Below are 22,869 nucleotides of genomic sequence, written 5' to 3' on the forward strand. Positions count from 1 at the left end.
CCATCTCTCTGCAGCCAGCTGATACCTTCCATCTCTCTGCAGCAAGCTGATACCTTCCTCTCTGCAGCAAGCTGATACCTTCCATCTCTCTGCACTGATACCTTCCATCTCTCTGCACTGATACCTTCCATCTCTCCGCAGCAAGCTGATACCTTCCATCTCTCTGCAGCCAGCTGATACCTTCCATCTCTGCAGCCAGCTGATACCTCCCATCTGTCTGCAGCCAGCTGATACCTTCCATCTCTCTGCACTGATACCTTCCATCTCTCTGCACTGATACCTTCCATCTCTCTGCACTGATACCTTCCATCTCTCTGCACTGATACCTTCCATCTCTCTGCACTGATACCTTCCATCTCTCTGCAGCAAGCTGATACCTTCCATCTCTCTGCATCTCTCTGCAGCCAGCTGATACCTTCCATCTCTCTGCAGCCAGCTGATACCTTCCATCTCTCTGCAGCAAGCTGATACCTTCCATCTCTGCACTGATACCTTCCATCTCTGCACTGATACCTTCCATCTCTCTGTACTGATACCTTCCATCTCTCTGCAGCCAGCTGATACCTTCCATCTCTCTGCAGCAAGCTGATACCTTCCATCTCTCTGTAGCAAGCTGATACCTTCCATCTCTCTGCACTGATACCTTCCATCTCTCTGCACTGATACCTTCCATCTCTCTGCAGAAAGCTGATACCTTCCATCTCTGCACTGATACCTTCCATCTCTCTGCACTGATACCTTCCATCTCTCTGCAGCCAGCTGATACCTTCCATCTCTCTGTAGCAAGCTGATACCTTCCATCTCTCTGTAGCAAGCTGATACCTTCCATCTCTCTGCAGCAAGCTGATACCTTCCATCTCTCTGCAGATACCTTCCATCTCTCTGCACTGATACCTTCCATCTCTCTGCAGCCAGCTGATACCTTCCATCTCTCTGCAGCAAGCTGATACCTTCCATCTCTCTGCACTGATACCTTCCATCTCTCTGCACTGATACCTTCCATCTCTCTGCACTGATACCTTCCATCTCTCTGCACTGATACCTTCCATCTCTCTGCACTGATACCTTCCATCTCTCTGCAGCCAGCTGATACCTTCCATCTCTCTGCAGCCAGCTGATACCTTCCATCTCTCTGCAGCAAGCTGATACCTTCCATCTCTCTGCAGCAAGCTGATACCTTCCATCTCTCTGCAGCAAGCTGATACCTTCCATCTCTCTGCAGCAAGCTGATACCTTCCATCTCTCTGCACTGATACCTTCCATCTCTCTGCAGCAAGCTGATACCTTCCATCTCTCTGCACTGATACCTTCCATCTCTGCAGCAAGCTGATACCTTCCATCTCTCTGCAGCAAGCTGATACCTTCCATCTCTCTGCAGCAAGCTGATACCTTCCATCTCTCTGCAGCAAGCTGATACCTTCCATCTCTCTGCAGCAAGCTGATACCTTCCATCTCTCTGCAGCAGCTGATACCTTCCATCTCTCTGCAGCAAGCTGATACCTTCCATCTCTCTGCAGCAAGCTGATACCTTCCATCTCTCTGCAGCCAGCTGATACCTTCCATCTCTCTGCAGCCAGCTGATACCTTCCATCTGTCTGCAGCCAGCTGATACCTTCCATCTCTCTGCACTGATACCTTCCATCTCTCTGCACTGATACCTTCCATCTCTCTGCACTGATACCTTCCATCTCTCTGCACTGATACCTTCCATCTCTCTGCACTGATACCTTCCATCTCTCTGCAGCAAGCTGATACCTTCCATCTCTCTGCAGCCAGCTGATACCTTCCATCTCTCTGCAGCCAGCTGATACCTTCCATCTCTCTGCAGCCAGCTGATACCTTCCATCTCTCTGCAGCAAGCTGATACCTTCCATCTCTCTGCACTGATACCTTCCATCTCTCTGCACTGATACCTTCCATCTCTCTGTACTGATACCTTCCATCTCTCTGCAGCCAGCTGATACCTTCCATCTCTCTGCAGCAAGCTGATACCTTCCATCTCTCTGTAGCAAGCTGATACCTTCCATCTCTCTGCACTGATACCTTCCATCTCTCTGCACTGATACCTTCCATCTCTCTGCAGAAAGCTGATACCTTCCATCTCTCTGCACTGATACCTTCCATCTCTCTGCACTGATACCTTCCATCTCTCTGCAGCCAGCTGATACCTTCCATCTCTCTGTAGCAAGCTGATACCTTCCATCTCTCTGTAGCAAGCTGATACCTTCCATCTCTCTGCAGCAAGCTGATACCTTCCATCTCTCTGCACTGATACCTTCCATCTCTCTGCACTGATACCTTCCATCTCTCTGCAGCCAGCTGATACCTTCCATCTCTCTGCAGCAAGCTGATACCTTCCATCTCTCTGCACTGATACCTTCCATCTCTCTGCACTGATACCTTCCATCTCTCTGCACTGATACCTTCCATCTCTCTGCACTGATACCTTCCATCTCTCTGCACTGATACCTTCCATCTCTCTGCAGCCAGCTGATACCTTCCATCTCTCTGCAGCCAGCTGATACCTTCCATCTCTCTGCAGCAAGCTGATACCTTCCATCTCTCTGCAGCAAGCTGATACCTTCCATCTCTCTGCAGCAAGCTGATACCTTCCATCTCTCTGCAGCAAGCTGATACCTTCCATCTCTCTGCACTGATACCTTCCATCTCTCTGCAGCAAGCTGATACCTTCCATCTCTCTGCACTGATACCTTCCATCTCTCTGCAGCAAGCTGATACCTTCCATCTCTCTGCAGCAAGCTGATACCTTCCATCTCTCTGCAGCAAGCTGATACCTTCCATCTCTCTGCAGCAAGCTGATACCTCCCATCTCTCTGCAGCAAGCTGATACCTTCCATCTCTGCAGCCAGCTGATACCTTCCATCTCTCTGCAGCAAGCTGATACCTTCCATCTCTCTGCAGCAGCTGATACCTTCCATCTCTCTGCAGCCAGCTGATACCTTCCATCTCTCTGCAGCCAGCTGATACCTTCCATCTCTCTGCAGCCAGCTGATACCTTCCATCTCTCTGCAGCCAGCTGATACCTTCCATCTCTCTGCACTGATACCTTCCATCTCTCTGCACTGATACCTTCCATCTCTCTGCACTGATACCTTCCATCTCTCTGCACTGATACCTTCCATCTCTCTGCACTGATACCTTCCATCTCTCTGCAGCAAGCTGATACCTTCCATCTCTGCAGCAAGCTGATACCTTCCATCTCTCTGCAGCCAGCTGATACCTTCCATCTCTCTGCACTGATACCTTCCATCTCTCTGCACTGATACCTTCCATCTCTCTGCAGCAAGCTGATACCTTCCATCTCTCTGCAGCAAGCTGATACCTTCCATCTCTCTGCAGCAAGCTGATACCTTCCATCTCTCTGCAGCAAGCTGATACCTTCCATCTCTCTGCAGCCAGCTGATACCTTCCATCTCTCTGCAGCCAGCTGATACCTTCCATCTCTCTGCAGCCAGCTGATACCTTCCATCTCTCTGCAGCCAGCTGATACCTTCCATCTCTGTAGCAAGCTGATACCTTCCATCTCTCTGTAGCAAGCTGATACCTTCCATCTCTCTGCACTGATACCTTCCATCTCTCTGCACTGATACCTTCCATCTCTCTGCAGCCAGCTGATACCTTCCATCTCTCTGCAGCCAGCTGATACCTTCCATCTCTCTGCAGCCAGCTGATACCTTCCATCTCTCTGCAGCAAGCTGATACCTTCCATCTCTCTGCACTGATACCTTCCATCTCTCTGCAGCCAGCTGATACCTTCCATCTCTCTGCAGCCAGCTGATACCTTCCATCTCTCTGCAGCAATCTGATACCTTCCATCTCCCTGCAGCAAGCTGATACCTTCCATCTCTCTGCAGCAAGCTGATACCTTCCATCTCTCTGTAGCAAGCTGATACCTTCCATCTCTCTGTAGCAAGCTGATACCTTCCATCTCTCTGCAGCAAGCTGATACCTTCCATCTCTCTGCACTGATACCTTCCATCTCTCTGCAGCCAGCTGATACCTTCCATCTCTCTGCAGCCAGCTGATACCTTCCATCTCTCTGCAGCAATCTGATACCTTCCATCTCCCTGCAGCAAGCTGATACCTTCCATCTCTCTGCAGCAAGCTGATACCTTCCATCTCTCTGTAGCAAGCTGATACCTTCCATCTCTCTGTAGCAAGCTGATACCTTCCATCTCTCTGCAGCAAGCTGATACCTTCCATCTCTCTGCACTGATACCTTCCATCTCTGCACTGATACCTTCCATCTCTCTGCACTGATACCTTCCATCTCTCTGCAGCCAGCTGATACCTTCCATCTCTCTGCAGCAAGCTGATACCTTCCATCTCTCTGCACTGATACCTTCCATCTCTCTGCACTGATACCTTCCATCTCTCTGCACTGATACCTTCCATCTCTCTGCAGCCAGCTGATACCTTCCATCTCTCTGCAGCAAGCTGATACCTTCCATCTCTCTGCAGCAAGCTGATACCGTCCATCTCTCTGCAGCAAGCTGATACCTTCCATCTCTCTGCAGCAAGCTGATACCTTCCATCTCTCTGTAGCAAGCTGATACCTTCCATCTCTGCACTGATACCTTCCATCTCTCTGCACTGATACCTTCCATCTCTCTGCACTGATACCTTCCATCTCTCTGCACTGATACCTTCCATCTCTCTGCAGCCAGCTGATACCTTCCATCTCTCTGCAGCCAGCTGATACCTTCCATCTCTCTGCAAGCTGATACCTTCCATCTCTCTGCACTGATACCTTCCATCTCTCTGCAGCCAGCTGATACCTTCCATCTCTCTGCAGCCAGCTGATACCTTCCATCTCTCTGCAGCCAGCTGATACCTTCCATCTCTCTGCACTGATACCTTCCATCTCTCTGCACTGATACCTTCCATCTCTCTGCAGCCAGCTGATACCTTCCATCTCTCTGTAGCAAGCTGATACCTTCCATCTCTCTGTAGCAAGCTGATACCTTCCATCTCTCTGCACTGATACCTTCCATCTCTCTGCACTGATACCTTCCATCTCTCTGCACTGATACCTTCCATCTCTCTGCAGCAGCTGATACCTTCCATCTCTCTGCAGCCAGCTGATACCTTCCATCTCTCTGCAGCCAGCTGATACCTTCCATCTCTCTGCAGCCAGCTGATACCTTCCATCTCTCTGTAGCAAGCTGATACCTTCCATCTCTGCACTGATACCTTCCGTCTCTCTGCACTGATACCTTCCATCTCTCTGCACTGATACCTTCCATCTCTCTGCAGCCAGCTGATACCTTCCATCTCTCTGCAGCAAGCTGATACCTTCCATCTCTCTGCACTGATACCTTCCATCTCTCTGCACTGATACCTTCCATCTCTCTGTAGCAAGCTGATACCTTCCATCTCTCTGCAGCCAGCTGATACCTTCCATCTCTCTGCACTGATACCTTCCATCTCTCTGCACTGATACCTTCCATCTCTCTGCAGCCAGCTGATACCTTCCATCTCTCTGCAGCAAGCTGATACCTTCCATCTCTCTGCAGCAAGCTGATATCTTCCATCTCTCTGCAGCAAGCTGATACCTTCCATCTCTCTGCAGCAAGCTGATACCTTCCATCTCTCTGCAGCAAGCTGATACCTTCCATCTCTCTGCAGCAAGCTGATATCTTCCATCTCTCTGCCTGATACCTTCCATCTCTCTGCAGCCAGCTGATACCTTCTATCTCTCTGCAGCAAGCTGATACCTTCCATCTCTCTGCAGCAAGCTGATACCTTCTATCTCTCTGCAGCCAGCTGATACCTTCCATCTCTCTGCAGCAAGCTGATACCTTCCATCTCTCTGCAGCAAGCTGATACCTTCTATCTCTCTGCAGCCAGCTGATGTTGTCAGAGATGAGTAAACTACCTGGAAAACTTCAAACATGGCCTGCCATCATCACCACCTACGAGGGTATTTAAGGTCTTTAAGGTTCACCTGAACTCAATGTTCTGTGGGTTCTCCACGTTCAATGTTCTGTGGGTTCTCCACGTTCAATGTTCTGTGGGTTCTCCACGTTCAATGTTCTGTGGGTTCTCCACGTTCAATGTTCTGTGGGTTCTCCACGTTCAATGTTCTGTGGGTTCTCCACGTTCAATGTTCTGTGGGTTCTCCACGTTCAATGTTCTGTGGGTTCTCCACGTTCAATGTTCTGTGGGTTCTCCACGTTCAATGTTCTGTGGGTTCTCCACGTTCAATGTTCTGTGGGTTCTCCACGTTCAATGTTCTGTGGGTTCTCCACGTTCTATGTTCTGTGGGTTCTCCACGTTCAATGTTCTGTGGGTTCTCCACGTTCAATGTTCTGTGGGTTCTCCACGTTCTATGACGTGTGTTGAAATGTTCACTGACCTCTGTTCCACGGTGGTCTGTTGTTATCTCCCCCATACCTCCCCCTCCATACCTCCCCCTCCATACCCCTCCCCCTCCATACCTCCCCCATACCTCTCCCCTCCATACCTCCCCCTCCATACCTCCCCCCATACCTCTCCCCCATACCTCTCCCCCCATACCTCTCCCCTCCATACCTCCCCCTCCATACCTCTCCCCCATACCTCCCCCCATACCTCCCCCCCCATACCTCTCCCCTCCATACCTCCCCTCCATACCTCCCCTCCATACCTCTCCCCCATACCCCTCCCCCATACCTCCCCCTCCATACCTCCCCCTCCATACCTCCCCTCCATACCTCCCCCTCCATACCTCCCCCCTCCATACCTCCCCCTACCCCTCCCTAATTACCTCCCCCTCCATACCTCTCCCTCCATACCTCCCCCTCCATACCTCCCCCCTCCATACCTCTCCCCTACCCCTCCCTAATTACCTCCCCCTCCATACCTCTCCCCCTACCCCTCCCTAATTACCTCCCCTCCATACCTCTCCCCCTACCCCTCCCTAATTACCTCCCCCTCCATACATCTCCCCCTACCCCTCCCTAATTACCTCCCCCTCCATACCTCTCCCCCTACCCCTCCCTAATTACCTCCCCCTCCATACCTCTCCCCCCTCCCTCCTTATCTCCCCCTCCTTTCCCTCTCCCCTCTCCCCCTCACCTCTCCCCCTCCCTCCTTATCTCTCCCCTTCCTCCTCCTTACCTCTCCCCCTTACCTCTCCCCCTACTCCTTAACTCTCCCCCTCCCCTCCCTCCTTCCTCTCTCCCCCTCCCTCCTTACTTCTCCCTCTCCCTCCTTACCTCTCCCCCTCCCTCCTTACCTCTCCCTCTCCCTCCCTACCCCTCCCTCCTTACCTCTCCCCCTCCCTCCTTACCTCTCCCCCTACCCCTCCCTCCTTACCTCTCCCCCTCCCTCCTTACCTCTCCCTCTCCCTCCTTACTTCTCCCTCCTTACCCCTCACCTCTCCCTCTCCCCCTCCCTACCCCTCCCTCCTTACCTCTCCCCTCCCCCCTCCTTACCTCTCCTCCTTACCTCTCCCCCTCCCTCCTTACCTCTCCCCCTCCCTTCTTACCTCTGTTCCACAGTGGTCTTGAGTTTGTCGTTCTCGCTCATCAGCGCTGCGGTCTCCGGTCCTCCGTGGGAGATCTTCTCATCGTCCGTCCCGTTGATGCTGGAGGCCTGGGTGGACGAGGGGGTCTCACGACCCGACTCCTGGATGAGGGGGAGGAAGAGGACAATTTATCATGTCAGATACCAGAGGATGATTCTGCTTCATAGAGCTGAGTCAGACTCCTGCCATCTGTAGTTAAACAGTCAGATAGTAAACAGCTAGTTAGTACTGACCAGCTCTGAAACACCATGTAGTTATAGTAACAGCTAGTTAGTACTGACCAGCTCTGAAACACCATGTAGTTATAGTAACAGCTAGTTAGTACTGACCAGCTCTGAAACACCATGTAGTTATAGTAACAGCTAGTTAGTACTGACCAGCTCTGAAACACCATGTAGTTATAGTAACAGCTAGATAGTACTGACCAGCTCTGAAACACCATGTAGTTATAGTAACAGCTAGTTAGTACTGACCAGCTCTGAAACACCATGTAGTTATAGTAACAGCTAGTTAGTACTGACCAGCTCTGAAACACCATGTAGTTATAGTAACAGCTAGTTAGTACTGACCAGCTCTGAAACACCATGTAGTTATAGTAACAGCTAGTTAGTACTGAACAGCTCTGAAACACCATGTAGTTATAGTAACAGTCAGATAGTAACAGCTAGTTAGTACTGACCAGCTCTGAAACACCATGTAGTTATAGTAACAGCTAGTTAGTACTGACCAGCTCTGAAACACCATGTAGTTATAGTAACAGCTAGTTAGTACTGACCAGCTCTGAAACACCATGTAGTTATAGTAACAGCTAGTTAGTACTGACCAGCTCTGAAACACCATGTAGTTATAACCTACATCCCAAATGGCACCCTATTCCCAATATAGGGCACTACTTTAGACCAGGGTCTATGGGGAATAGTGTGCCATTTGGGGCATGTCAATAGTAACAGAGTGTACTGAGCAGACCTGGCAGGCTAAGACTGGCTGGCTGGGTGAGAGGCTAGAAAAACACCTCTCAAACCACCCTCTGAATCCCCAATGGCACCCTATTCCCTATATAGTCCACTACTTTTGACCAGGGTCAATAGGGAGCCATTTGGGACACGGAGTTGTTACCGCCAAAATAACGGAAACACCAACATAAAGAGTCTTAAAACAGGGTGTTGATGGTGATAGAAAACACTGAGGCAGAGCTCCATAGGTCTATAGTAGTACCACTATATAGGGAAGAGGGCCCTGGTCTATAGTAGTACCACTATATAGGGAATAGGGTTCTGGTCTATAGTAGTATCACTATATAGGGAATAGGGCTCTGGGCATTAGTAGTACCACTATATAGGGAATAGGGCTCTGGTTCAAAGTAGTGCACTATATAGGGAATAGGGTTCTGGTCTATAGTAGTTCACTATATAGGGAATAGGGCCCTGGTCTATAGTAGTACCACTATATAGGGAATAGGGCCCTGGTCTATAGTAGTACCACTATATAGGGAATAGGGCCCTGGTCCATGGTAGTACCACTATATAGGGAATAGGGCTCTGGGCTATAGTAGTACCACTATATAGGGAATAGGGCCCTGGTCTATAGTAGTACCACTATATAGGGAATAGGGCCCTGGTCTATAGTAGTACCACTATATAGGGAATAGGGCTCTGGGCTATAGAAGTACCACTATATAGGGAATAGGGCTCTGGTCTATAGTAGTACATTATATAGGGAATAGGGCTCTGGTCTATAGTAGTGTACTATATAGGGAATAGGGCTCTGGTCTATAGTAGTACCACTATATAGGGAATAGGGCTCTGGTCTATAGTAGTACCACTATATAGGGAATAGGGCCCTGGTCTATAGTAGTACCACTATATAGGGAATAGGGCCCTGGTCTATAGTAGTACCACTATATAGGGAATAGGGCTCTGGGCTATAGTAGTACCACTATATAGGGAATAGGGCTCTAGTAGTACATTATATAGGGAATAGGGCTCTGGTCTATAGTAGTGTACTATATAGGGAAGAGGGCCCTGGTCTATAGTAGTACCACTATATAGGGAATAGGGCTCTGGTCTATAGTAGAACCACTATATAGGGAATAGGGCTCTGGTTCAAAGTAGTGCACTATATAGGGAATAGGGTTCTGGTCTATAGTAGTTCACTATATAGGGAATAGGGCTCTGGTCTATAGTAGTACATTATATAGGGAATAGGGCTCTGGTCTATAGTAGTACCACTATATAGGGAATAGGGCCCTGGTCTATAGTAGTACCACTATATAGGGAAGAGGGCCCTGGTCTATAGTAGTACCACTATATAGGGAATAGGGCTCTGGTCTATAGTAGTACATTATATAGGGAAGAGGGCCCTGGTCTATAGTAGTACCACTATATAGGGAATAGGGCTCTGGTCTATAGTAGTACCACTATATAGGGAATAGGGCTTTGGTTCAAAGTAGTGCACTATATAGGGAATAGGGTTCTGGTCTATAGTAGTTCACTATATAGGGAATAGGGCCCTGGTCTATAGTAGTACCACTATATAGGGAATAGGGCTCTGGTCTATAGTAGTACATTATATAGGGAATAGGGCTCTGGTCTATAGTAGTGTACTATATAGGGAATAGGGCTCTGGTCTATAGTAGTACCACTATATAGGGAATAGGGCTCTGGTCTATAGTAGTACCACTATATAGGAATAGGGCTCTGGGCTATCGTAGTACCACTATATAGGGAATAGGGCTCTGGTCTATAGTAGTGCACTATATAGGGAAGAGGGCCCTGGTCTATAGTAGTGCACTATATAGGGAAGAGGGCCCTGGTCTATAGTAGTACCACTATATAGGGAATAGGGCTCTGGTCTATAGTAGTACCACTATATAGGGAATAGGGCTTTGGTTCAAAGTAGTGCACTATATAGGGAATAGGGTTCTGGTCTATAGTAGTTCACTATATAGGAATAGGGCTCTGGTCTATAGTAGTACCACTATATAAGGAATAGGGCCCTGGTCTATAGTAGTACCACTATATAGGGAATAGGGCTCTGGTCTATAGTAGTACCACTATATAGGGAATAGGGCTCTGGTCTATAGTAGTACCACTATATAGGGCTCTGGTCTATAGTAGTGCCACTATATAGGGAATAGGGCTCTGGTCTATAGTAGTACCACTATATAGGGAATAGGGCTCTGGTCTATAGTAGTGCACTATATAGGGAAGAGGGCCCTGGTCTATAGTAGTACCACTATATAGGGAATAGGGCTCTGGTCTATAGTAGTACCACTATATAGGGAATAGGGCTCTGGTCTATAGTAGTACCACTATATAGGGAATAGGGTTCTATTTAGGACACAGACATCCTCTCCTCTCTCTGTGTTGCCAGGGTTTTATCAGGTAAACCAGCAATATATTAATGAATAGAACCATTTCGGTTAACCCGAACTAAAGTCTCACATGATTGGTCAGTTGCTGGATTAATTTCTGGTTCCATATCTGAGGGGATTAAGAGATGCTGGAACGAGGAGCTCCACCGTCTCTCAACAAATGACAGGGGCCGAATGGCCCCTTCAGAAATGTGATAGATGCGATTTGTCCAAATAACCAGTGATGGAAAACCCCAAACACTGGAACTACTGCTGCTCGTTAGCCCACGCATTCCCATTCCTTCCCCACAGATTCTAAAAGGTACCAGTTAGGTTAACGTAGCTCTGTCGAAGAGAGATTCTACATCCCAAAACAACCAACTACTGCTAATTAATGAAGATATTATCATCACAGCCCAGTAGAGCACATATTAAATAATTATCTATGCAAATTTAAAATAAAAACCTATTCAAATTTATCTAATAAATGGAGAGTAATACACAGTAAGAGAGTCCAGTTTCCTCTGAATATGAATGTGATTAAACGATCTGATGTCTGACCAAATAAAGAGAACACATGCTACGGTGGTCATTGGCTCTGGTCAAACGTAGTGGATAGGGTTCCATTTGGGCCTCAACCTGGATATCAATATATCCAGGGAGTTTAGGGGCTTAAATAGGGAGCGTACACAGTCAGAATACTAATGAGATGACATGTCAGTTCTGTTCTAACATGTCCTCTCATTAGTATTCTAACATGTCATCTCATTAGTATTCTGACTGTCAGTTCTGTTCTAACATGTCCTCTCATTAGTATTCTGACTGTCAGTTCTGTTCTAACATGTCCTCTCATTAGTATTCTAACATGTCCTCTCATTAGTATTCTAACATGTCGTCTCATTAGTATTCTGACTGTCAGTTCTGTTCTAACATGTCCTCTCATTAGTATTCTAACATGTCCTCTCATTAGTATTCTGACTGTCAGTTCTGTTCTAACATGTCATCTCATTAGTATTCTGACTGTCAGTTCTGTTCTAACATGTCCTCTCATTAGTATTCTAACATGTCCTCTCATTAGTATTCTAACATGTCATCTCATTAGTATTCTAACATGTCATCTCATTAGTATTCTGACTGTCAGTTCTGTTCTAACATGTCATCTGTTAGTATTCTGACTGTCAGTTTGAATACTAACATGTCATCTCATTAGTATTCTGACTGTCAGTTCTATTCTAACATGTCATGTTAGGACATGTTAGAACAGAACTGACAGTCAGAATACTAATGAGATGACATGTTAGAATACTAATGAGAGGACATGTTAGAATAGAACTGACAGTCAGAATACTAATGAGATGACATGTTAGAACAGAACTGACAGTCAGAATACTAATGAGATGACATGTTAGAATACTAATGAGATGACATGTTAGAATACTAATGAGAGGACATGTTAGAATACTAATGAGAGGACATGTTAGAACAGAACTGACAGTCAGAATACTAATGAGAGGACATGTTAGAATAGAACTGACAGTCAGAATACTAATGAGATGACATGTTAGAATACTAATGAGAGGACATGTTAGAACAGAACTGACAGTCAGAATACTAATGAGAGGACATGTTAGAATAGAACTGGCAGACAGAATACTAATGAGAGGACATGTTAGAACAGAACTGACAGTCAGAATACTAATGAGAGTACATGTTAGAATACTAATGAGAGGACATGTTAGAATAGAACTGACAGTCAGAATACTAATGAGAGGACATGTTAGAACAGAACTGACAGTCAGAATACTAATGAGAGGACATGTTAGAATAGAACTGACAGTCAGAATACTAATGAGATGACATGTTAGAATAGAACTGACAGTCAGAATACTAATGAGAGGACATGTTAGAACAGAACTGACAGTCAGAATACTAATGAGAGGACATGTTAGAATAGAACTGGCAGACAGAATACTAATGAGAGGACATGTTAGAACAGAACTGACAGTCAGAATACTAATGAGATGACATGTTAGAATACTAATGAGAGGACATGTTAGAACAGAACTGACAGTCAGAATACTAATGAGAGTACATGTTAGAATACTAATGAGAGTACATGTTAGAACAGAACTGACAGTCAGAATACTAATGAGAGTACATGTTAGAACAGAACTGACAGTCAGAACACTAATGAGAGGACATGTTAGAATAGAACTGACAGTCAGAATACTGTCCTCAGGCTGTTGATGAGATGATGTAACACAATCCAGCAGACCTTTTACAGCTCTGACCCGTCACATTACAGCCTCCCAGGGTAGATTATGTGTCTGTTTGGCGGCTGGCAGATGATAAGTGACTCCCGGTCACCTTTGACCCCCACACACCAAGTATCACTTTACTACACCTAGTCACTCATTACTGAGTGTGTGTATGTACAGTTGAAGTCGGAAGATAACATACACCTTAGTCCGTCTTAGGTCAGTTAGGATCAACACTTTATTTTAAGAATGTGAAATGTCAGAATAATAGTAGAGAGAATTATTTATTTCAGCTTTTATTTCTTTCATCACATTCCCAGTGGGTCAGAAGTTTACATACACTCAATTAGTATTTGGTAGCATTGCCTTTAAATTGTTTAACTTGGGTCAAATGTTTCGGGCAGCCTTCCACAATAAGTTGGGTGAATTTTGGCCCATTCCACCTGACAGAGCTGGTGTAACTGAGTCAGGTTTGTGGGCCTCCTTGCTCGCGCATGCTTTTTCAGTTCTGCCCACACATTTTCTATGGGATTGAGGTCAGGGCTTTGTGATGGTCACTCCAATACCTTGACTTTGTTGTCCTTAAGCCATTTTTCCACAACTTTGGAAGTATGCTTGAGGTCATTGTCCATTTGGAAGACCCATTTGTGACCAAGATTTAACTTCCTGACTGATGTCTTGAGATGTTGCTTCATATATCCACATAATTGTCCATCCACATAATTGTCCCTCCTCATGATGCCATCTATTTTGTGAAGTGCACCAGTCCCTCCTGCAGCAAAGCACCCCCACAACATGATTCTGCCATCCCCGTGCCTTACGGTTGGGATGGTGTTCTTCGGGTTGCAAGCCTCCCCCTTGTTCCTCCAAACATAACGATGGTCATTATGGCCAAACAGTTCTATTTTTGTTTCATCAGACCAGAGGACATTTCTCCAAAAAGTACATTCTTTGTCCCCATGTGCAGTTGCAAACCGTAGTCTGGCTTTTTTATGGCGGTTTTGGAGCAGTGGCTTCTTCCTTGCTGAGCGGCCTTTCAGGTTATGTCGACTCGTTTTACTGTGAATATAGATACTTTTGTACCTGTTTCCTCCAGCATCTTCACAAGATCCTTTGCTGTTGTTCTGGGATTGATTTGCACTTTTCGCACCAAGGTACCTTCATCTCTAGGAGACAGAACGCATCTCCTTCCTGAGTGGTATGACAGCTGCGTGGTCCCATGGTGTTTATACTTGCCTACTATTGTTTGTACATATGAATGTGGTACCTTCAGGCGTTTGGAAATTGCTCCCAAAGATGAACCAGACTTGTGGAGGTCTACAGGTCTTGGGAAAATCAAAAGGAATAAGCCTTGATGTCAAGCAAAGAGGCACTGAGTTTGAAGGTAGGCCTTGAAATACATCCACAGGTACACCTCCAATTGACTCAAATGATGTCAATTAGCCTATCAGAAGCTTCTAAAGTCATGACATCAAGCTGTTTAAAGGCACAGTCAACTTAGTGTATGTAAACGTCTGACCCACTGGAATTGTGATACAGTGAATTATAAGTGAAATAATCTGTCTGTAAACAATTGTTGGAAGAATTACTTGTGCTGTGCACAAAGTAGATGTCCTAACCGACTTGCCTAAACTATAGTTTGTTAACAAGACATTTGTGGAGTGGTTGAAAAAAACGAGTTAATGACTCCAACCTATGTAAATTTCCGACTTCAACTGTATGTATCTGTGCACATGCGTGTGTGTGTGTGTGTGTGTGTGTGTGTGTGTGTGTGTGTGCGTGCGCGCGTGCGTGCGTGTGTGACCATATGTCTGTGTGTGTGTGCCCGTATGTTACCTGGGAATTGTTACTCGATGTCTCCATCTTCTCCTGTGACTTGTCCCTGGCCAGCTTCGCTGCTTCCTTCACTTCCTGGAACTTCTCAGCAAACTGAAACAAGATGAGAAAAATAAACAAGGAAAAAGATTAATACATGTTCAAATATAAAAACATAAATCACTGGAGACAAGCGATGTGTGTGTGTCGCTTAATGATGATGTAATCACATGTCCCCAATGGAACCTGGTCTAAAGTAGTGCACCATCACCCCTATAGAGACAAGCGATGTGTGTGTGTGTCGCTTAATGATGATGTAATCACATGTCCCCAATGGAACCTGGTCTAAAGTAGTGCACCATCACCCCTATAGAGACAAGCGATGTGTGTGTGTCGCTTAATGATGATGTAATCACATGGCCCCACTGGAACCTAGTCTAAAGTAGTGCACCATCACCCCTATAGGCCTTAGTCTAAAGTAGTGCACCATCACCCCTATAGGCCTTGGTCTAAAGTAGTGCACCATCAGCCCTATAGGCCTTAGTCTAAAGTAGTGCACCATCAGCCCTATAGGCCTTAGTCTAAAGTAGTGCACTATAAAGAGAATAGGGTGCCGTTGGGATGTAACCATGGTGGAGATGAGGTGAGTTACTGTGACATGATGAGCTCAGGGACAAACTAGACCATCTACTATTTATTCATTGTAAAATATGTGAAGGATAAAATCCCATGAGATGATTAATCAACTCATATCCAAGGTGGTTCCCAAACAACAACAACAACAAATACTGGACCAAACAAACACAGAGGTAGTGACGGAATGGCTTTATGTTGCCGGTAGTGACGGAACGGCTTTATGTTGCCGGTAGTGACGGAACGGCTTTATGTTGCCGGTAGTGACGGAACGGCTTTATGTTGCCGGTAGTGACGGAATGGCTTTATGTTGCCGGTAGTGACGGAATGGCTTTATGTTGCCGGTAGTGACGGAATGGCTTTATGTTGCCGGTAGTGACGGAATGGCTTTATGTTGCCGGTAGTGACGGAATGGCTTTATGTTGCCGGTAGTGACGGAATGGCTTTATGTTGCCGGTAGTGACGGAACGGCTTTATGTTGCCGGTAGTGACGGAACAGCTATATCTTAACAGTAGTGATGAAATAGCTTTGTCTTTTTAAAATTGTAACAGAAAATCAATGAACCAATCAGTACCTTGGCCAGCTGCTGCTCGGAGGCGAACCCCAGTCCGAACACTGTGTTGGCTCTGCTGTCAGCCCATTGGCCAAACTTCTGGGAGGTCTTGGTGAAGGTCATGTTTGGGGTGATGGTGCTGTTGATGATCACCTGAAGGGAGACAGGAAATGACACGTTAGTAGGAGATGCGGTGGTGCCCCTGGAGCAGCTTGAGGGGATTAGTGCCTTGCTCAAGGGCACAACGGAAATACCTGGAGCAGCTTGAGGGGGTTAGTGCCTTGCTCAAGGGCACAACGGAAATATCTGGAGCAGCTCGAGGGGGTACGTGCCTTGCTGGGCCACAGGGACATGGAATCGGGTCAAAGCACAAACAGTTTGGGAAACCTCAGTTGGCAGCCAGTTTGGGAAACCAGTTTGGGAAACCTCAGTTGGCAGCCAGTTTGGGAAATCAGTTTGGGAAACCAGTTTGGGAAACCAGTTTGGGAAACCTCAGTTGGCAGCCAGTTTGGGAAACCTGTTTGGGTAACCAGTTTGGGAAACCTCAGTGGGCCACAGTTTTGCATGTGCACACCTGGGGTGTAATCATTTGTCCAAACACTAAAACAAGAGTTTCTATTGGACAAATTCAGGTAGGTCCCTCCCTATTTCATTCCATTTACGAAACTTTTTGCAACAGAATAAGCCCCTGAAGTCCTTTGGTGTTCGCCAGGCATAATGGGACCCATCTCGTCCAAAAAGGTTGACTCCAGTTTGCCAAAAAGCACCTGGATGATCATCAAGACTCTTGGAAGAATGTTCTATGGACATATGAGTCAAAAGTATAACTTTTTGGACGACATGGGTCCAAATTATGCCTGGCGAAAACCAAACACTTCATTCCCCAGAACCTCATGCCAAAGGTCAAGCATGGTGGTGGTGTGATGGTTTGGGGTCCAGCATGGTGGTGGTGTGATGGTTTGGGGCCCAGCATGGTGATGGTGGTGTGATGGTTTGGGGTCCAGCATGGTGATGGTGGTGTGATGGTTTGGGGTCCAGCATGGTGATGGTGGTGTGATGGTTTGGGGTCAGCATGGTGATGGTGGTGTGGTGGTTTGAGGAGGATTTGCTGCCTCAGGATCTAAGCGACTTGCCTTAATAGAAGGAACCATGAATTCTGCTCTGTATCAGATAATTCTACAGGAGAATGTCAGGCCATCTGTTTGTGAGCTGAAGCTGAAGCACAGCTGGGACATGCAGCAAGACAACGATCCAAAACATCAAGTCTATATGAAAATGGCTAAAAAGCAAAACACATTTGAAGTTTTGGAATGGCCTAGTCAAAGTCCAGACCTAATACCAACGGAGATGTTGTGGCAGGACTTGAAACGAGCAGTTCAAAAACCCCACGAGTTACAGCAGTTCTGCATGGAAGAGTGGGCCGAAAAACTGACGTGAGAGACTGATCAACTACAGGAAGCGTTTGGTTGGAGTCGTCGCAGATACAAGGTGGAGCAACCAGTTACTGAGTGTCCTCGGGGCAATTACTTTTACACACTGGGGCATTGAGTGTTGCATAACTTTGTTCATCAAAGAAATTAAACAAGTATATGAATTGTTGTCTTATTTGTTCACTCAGGTTCCCTTTATCTAATATTAGGTTTTGGTTGAAGATCTGACAACATTCCAGTATAAAAAAATATGCAAAAGTAGAGAAAATTAGAAAGTGGGGCCAATATTTTTTCACAACACTGTATTATATTACTTTTGGTTCTGGTTGGGACTGGACTGGGACTGGACTGGGACTGGGATTGGGACTGGACTGGGACTGGGACTGGGATTGGGACTGGGACTGGACTGGGACTGGGATTGGGACTGGGACTGGACTGGGACTGGACTGGGACTGGACTGGGATTGGGATTGGGACTGGGACTGGGACTGGGACTGGGATTGGGACTGGGACGGGACTGGGACTGGGATTGGGACTGGGACTGGACTGGGACTGGGATTGGGACTGGGACTGGACTGGGACTGGGATTGGGACTGGACTGGGACTGGACTGGGACTGGGACTGGGACTGGACTGGGACTGGGACTGGGACTGGACTGGGACTGGGACTGGGATTGGACTGGGACTGGGACTGGACTGGGACTGGGACTGGGACTGGACTGGGACTGGGACTGGACTGGGACTGGGACTGGACTGGGACTGGGACTGGGCTGGGACTGGGACTGGGATTGGGACTGGACTGGGACTGGACTGGACTGGGACTGGGACTGGGCTGGGACTGGACTGGGACTGGGACTGGGACTGGGACTGGACTGGGACTGGACTGGGACTGGGATTGGGACTGGACTGGGACTGGACTGGGACTGGGCTGGGACTGGACTGGACTGGGACTGGACTGGGACTGGGACTGGGACTGGGCTGGGACTGGGGGACTGGGACCTGGACTGGGACCTGGACTGGGACTGGACTGGGACTGGGACTGGGACTGGGACTGGGCTGGGACTGGGATGGGACTGGGACGGGATGGGACTGGGACTGGGACTGGACTGGGACTGGGACTGGGACTGGACTGGTTCTGGACTGGGCTGGGACGGGACTGGGACTGGGCTGGGACTGGACTGGGCCTGGGCTGGGCTGGCAAAGACACACCTTATCCCACTGTGCAGAACAGCATGGGTCTGTGTTCTCCATGGAAAAGATGAGCAGAAGTGCTCCTATTGACAAATATAAAATAGATTTTTTTCCGCCCCACAAGGCTTTCAGTTTCCTGTTTGTTGTTGTTGACACAAGCCACAACTTATTTTTGTTCTCAGTACATCTAAAATAATCTTCTTGTACAAGATTCAGAAGTGAAGCTAACCGTTTAGCTTCTAAAATACAACTCTGGCCAAAGATCAAGCTCTTATTCAGCATCAGAAATCAAAGTAAAAGTGAAATAACTCTAACAGCTTTTTGGGCAAAAAAACCTAAAATAAACCCCACTTCTGCGAACAGACTCCTTCCCTTCTGAACTCCAGAGAAAGAGAGAAACATTTCCATAATAACACAATGACAAGAGAAAGAGCTGGAGGCTTTATGTAATCTGAAGAGGAACAGAGTAATATCAGGACCATTAGATTGGTTTCCTTCAGAGTCTCTGCTGCACACACACACACACTCACACACACACACACACACACACACACACACACACACACACACACACACACACACACACACTCACACACACACACACTCTCTCTCACACACACACACACACTCTCTCTCACACACACACACACACACACACACACACACACACACACACACACACACACACACACACACACACACTCTCTCACACACACACACACTCACACTCACACTCACACTCACACACACACACACACACACGCTCTCTCTCACACACACACACACACACACACACAGCCTCCAACTATGTCCAGTATGCACGTGTCCACACAGCCCACTGACCCTTATAATGGTCATTACGACTCCCAAGCCCATATCCCAAAAAGGCACCCTATTCACTAGCACCCTATTCACGAGCATTATAGAACTCTGGTCTAAAGTAGTGCACTATGTAGGGAATAGGGAGTCATTTGGGACACAAGCCCTTCTCGGTTACAGTGTAGTCCAGCTGTTAAACTAGTAGCTGTTTAACAGGCCTGTTACTGTAGCATAATTACATGTATTAATAGTCTAATGATAGACTGTCTCCTAAACGGTCCTGAGGGCCCAGGTCTAGGGAATAGGGCTCTGGTAGTACATCACTATATAGGGAATAGGGCTCTGGTCTATAGTAGTATCACTATATAGGGAATAGAGCTCTGGTCTATAGTAGTACCACCATATAGGGAATAGGGCTCTGGTCTATAGTAGTACCACTATATAGGGAATAGGGCCCTGGTCTATAGTAGTACACTATATAGGGAATAGGGCCCTGGTCTAAAGTAGTGCACTATATAGGGAATAGGGCCCTGGTCTAAAGTAGTGCACTATATAGGGAATAGGGCCCTGGTCTAAAGTAGTGCACTATATAGGGAATAGGGCTCTGGTCTATAGTAGTACCACTATATAGGGAATAGAGCCCTGGTCTAAAGATACTATATAGGGAATATGGATCTGGTCTATAGTAGTAGCACTATATAAGGAATAGAGCCCTGGTATATAGTAGTACCACTATATAGGGAATAGGGCCCTGGTCTATAGTAGTGCACTATATAGGGAATAGGGTGCTATTTGGGACAGAGCCAGTGTTTCCGGGAGAGAAGTGAGTCACTGAGACTGTGATATGGTAAGGAGCGTGATTGATGAAACTGATATAGATGAATAATCTACTGGTAAGGAGAAGAGTCCCAGGGTGTGTATGACAACACAGAAACCTCCAGAGTAGTGGACTCGAGTTACATGACTTGGACTCGAGTCTGACTCGAGTCACACATTCGATGACTTGAGACTGGGAGACTCAAGACTTGGGGACTTTGTCTTTGACTTGAGACTTGGGGACTTGAGACTTTGACTTGAGACTGATGACTTGAAATTCTGTGGCCGGGTTTTGTAACATTTTGTCACCCATTTTGTGGCACAGTCTCCAAGGATTACTCTCCGCGCCGCCAGAGATATCAGCCGTAGAGGCTGCACATTGCACATTGCAAAAAAATACAAATAAACCTGCAACAGATTGACTAGTGAACTGCACAGTCGGCCCTCTGATTGGACCAGAAAACTGTCAATCAATACAGATCAGGTGACGTAGCGCAGTGCTTCTCAACGTGGGTCACGAGTATGAAACTGAATGGGAATTTTTTAATCCATATTTTAAATTGTCTACAGATACCACACACACCTAAGCCTATTTGATCTGGTTTCCTACGGTATCGCACCAAATTAGTGTCTAAAAAAAACAACTCATCTGTGTTTCAGAATCAACTAGTTGCGCGTCTTGACTGTTGACCAAGGACCAGTGATCGGCATTAGCTGCTCAAAGGAGGGCGCGCAGATTCAGATGAGTCTCCAGATGAGTCTCCAGACAGCAGATCCAGATGAGTCTCCACATGAGTCTCCACATGAGTCTCCACATGAGTCTCCACATGAGTCTCCACATGAGTCTCCACATGAGTCTCCAGACAGCAGATCCACATGAGCCTCCAGATGAGTCTCCAGACAGCAGATCTAGATGAGTCTCCAGACAGCAGATCCAGATGAGTCTCCAGATGAGTCTCCAGACATCAGATCCAGATGAGTCTCCAGACATCAGATCCAGATGAGTCTCCAGACAGCAGATCCAGATGAGTCTCCAGATGAGTCTCAGATGAGTACTATTGGCATAGTAAATGTGCATAGTAAATACACATAGTAAATACTCATAGTAAATACTCATAGTAAATACTCATAGTAAATACTCATAGTAAATACGCAGCTCTACAAACTGTTTGGGGATCCAGGATATGAACTGTTGACCTTGAAGCTCAGCAGCAATGAGGCAACAATTACTAGACCAGACCTACTCGTCTTCAGTATGAGATGGAGATGAAGCTGCATTACTAGACCAGACCTACTGGTCTTCAGTATGAGATGGAGATGAAGCTGCATTACTAGACCAGACCTACTGGTCTTCAGTATGAGATGGAGATGAAGCTGCATTACTAGACCAGACCTACTGGTCTTCAGTATGAAATGGAGACGAAGCTGCATTACTAGACCAGACCTACTGGTCTTCAGTATGAAATGGAGATGAAGCTGCATTACTAGACCAGACCTACTGGTCTTCAGTATGAGATGGAGATGAAGCTGCATTTGGAATCTGTTCAAATGTATTATGACATATTCAAAATATGTTGTAGACAAAATAATGAAAATGTCTGTGCTACTGTGCTGCTGCTCCAGTTTCAACTGTTCTGCCTTATTATTATTCGACCATGCTGGTCATTTATGAACATTTGAACATCTTGGCCATGTTCTGTTATAATCTCCACCCGGCACAGCCAGAAGAGGACTGGCCAACCCACATAGCCTGGTTCCTCTCTAGGTTTCTTCCTAGGTTTTGGCCTTTCTAGGGAGTTTTTCCTAGCCACCGTGCTTCTACACCTGCATTGCTTGCTGTTTGGGGTTTTAGGCTGGGTTTCTGTACAGCACTTTGAGATATCAGCTGATGTACGAAGGGCTATATAAATAAATTTGATTTGATTTGATTTGGTAGCATCAATACATAGACAAAGATGTGTAATTGAACAAGCTATTGAATGTGTAGTTTATTTTACTTGAAAAAACATTCTAGTTGGGACTCGACTCGAGACTCAAACCGTTCTAGTTGGGACTCAAACCGTTCTAGTTGGGACTCAAACCGTTCTAGTTGGGACTAGACTGGAGACTCAAACCGTTCTAGTTGGGACTCAAACTCAAACCGTTCTAGTTGGGACTCGACTCGAGACTCAAACCGTTCTAGTTGGGACTCGACTCGAGACTCAAACCGTTCTAGTTGGGACTCGACTCGAGACTCAAACAGTTCTAGTTGGGACTGGGACTCAAACAATTCTAGTTGGCACTCGACTCGAGACTCAAACAGTTCTAGTTGGGACTCGACTCGAGACTCAAACCGTTCTAGTTGGGACTCGACTCGAGACTCAAACCGTTCTAGTTGGGACTCGACTCGAGACTCAAACCGTTCTAGTTGGGACTCGAATTGAGACTCTGACCTTGCGACTGGAAAAATAGTGACTTGGGCCCACCTCTGGA

General features: G+C 46.7%; 1 protein-coding gene across 1 annotated transcript in view; it reads right to left on the reverse strand.

Annotated features, from left to right (window-relative positions):
• Positions 1–7,486: 7,486 nt before the first annotated feature.
• Positions 7,487–22,869, reverse strand: part of LOC112241721 (homer protein homolog 2-like) — a 61,208-nt gene continuing 45,825 nt past the window's right edge. Inside the window, exons 3-5 of the mRNA XM_042313938.1 lie at positions 16,165–16,296; positions 14,978–15,070; positions 7,487–7,632 (exon numbers count right to left, since the gene is read on the reverse strand). Coding sequence (XP_042169872.1) covers positions 7,489–7,632; positions 14,978–15,070; positions 16,165–16,296 — 369 coding nt within the window. The 3' untranslated portion in view covers positions 7,487–7,488. The remainder of the gene's footprint in view (positions 7,633–14,977; positions 15,071–16,164; positions 16,297–22,869) is intronic.

Source organism: Oncorhynchus tshawytscha, unplaced genomic scaffold (genome assembly GCF_018296145.1).
Source record: "Oncorhynchus tshawytscha isolate Ot180627B unplaced genomic scaffold, Otsh_v2.0 Un_contig_9329_pilon_pilon, whole genome shotgun sequence".
Lineage (NCBI taxonomy): Eukaryota > Metazoa > Chordata > Actinopteri > Salmoniformes > Salmonidae > Oncorhynchus > Oncorhynchus tshawytscha.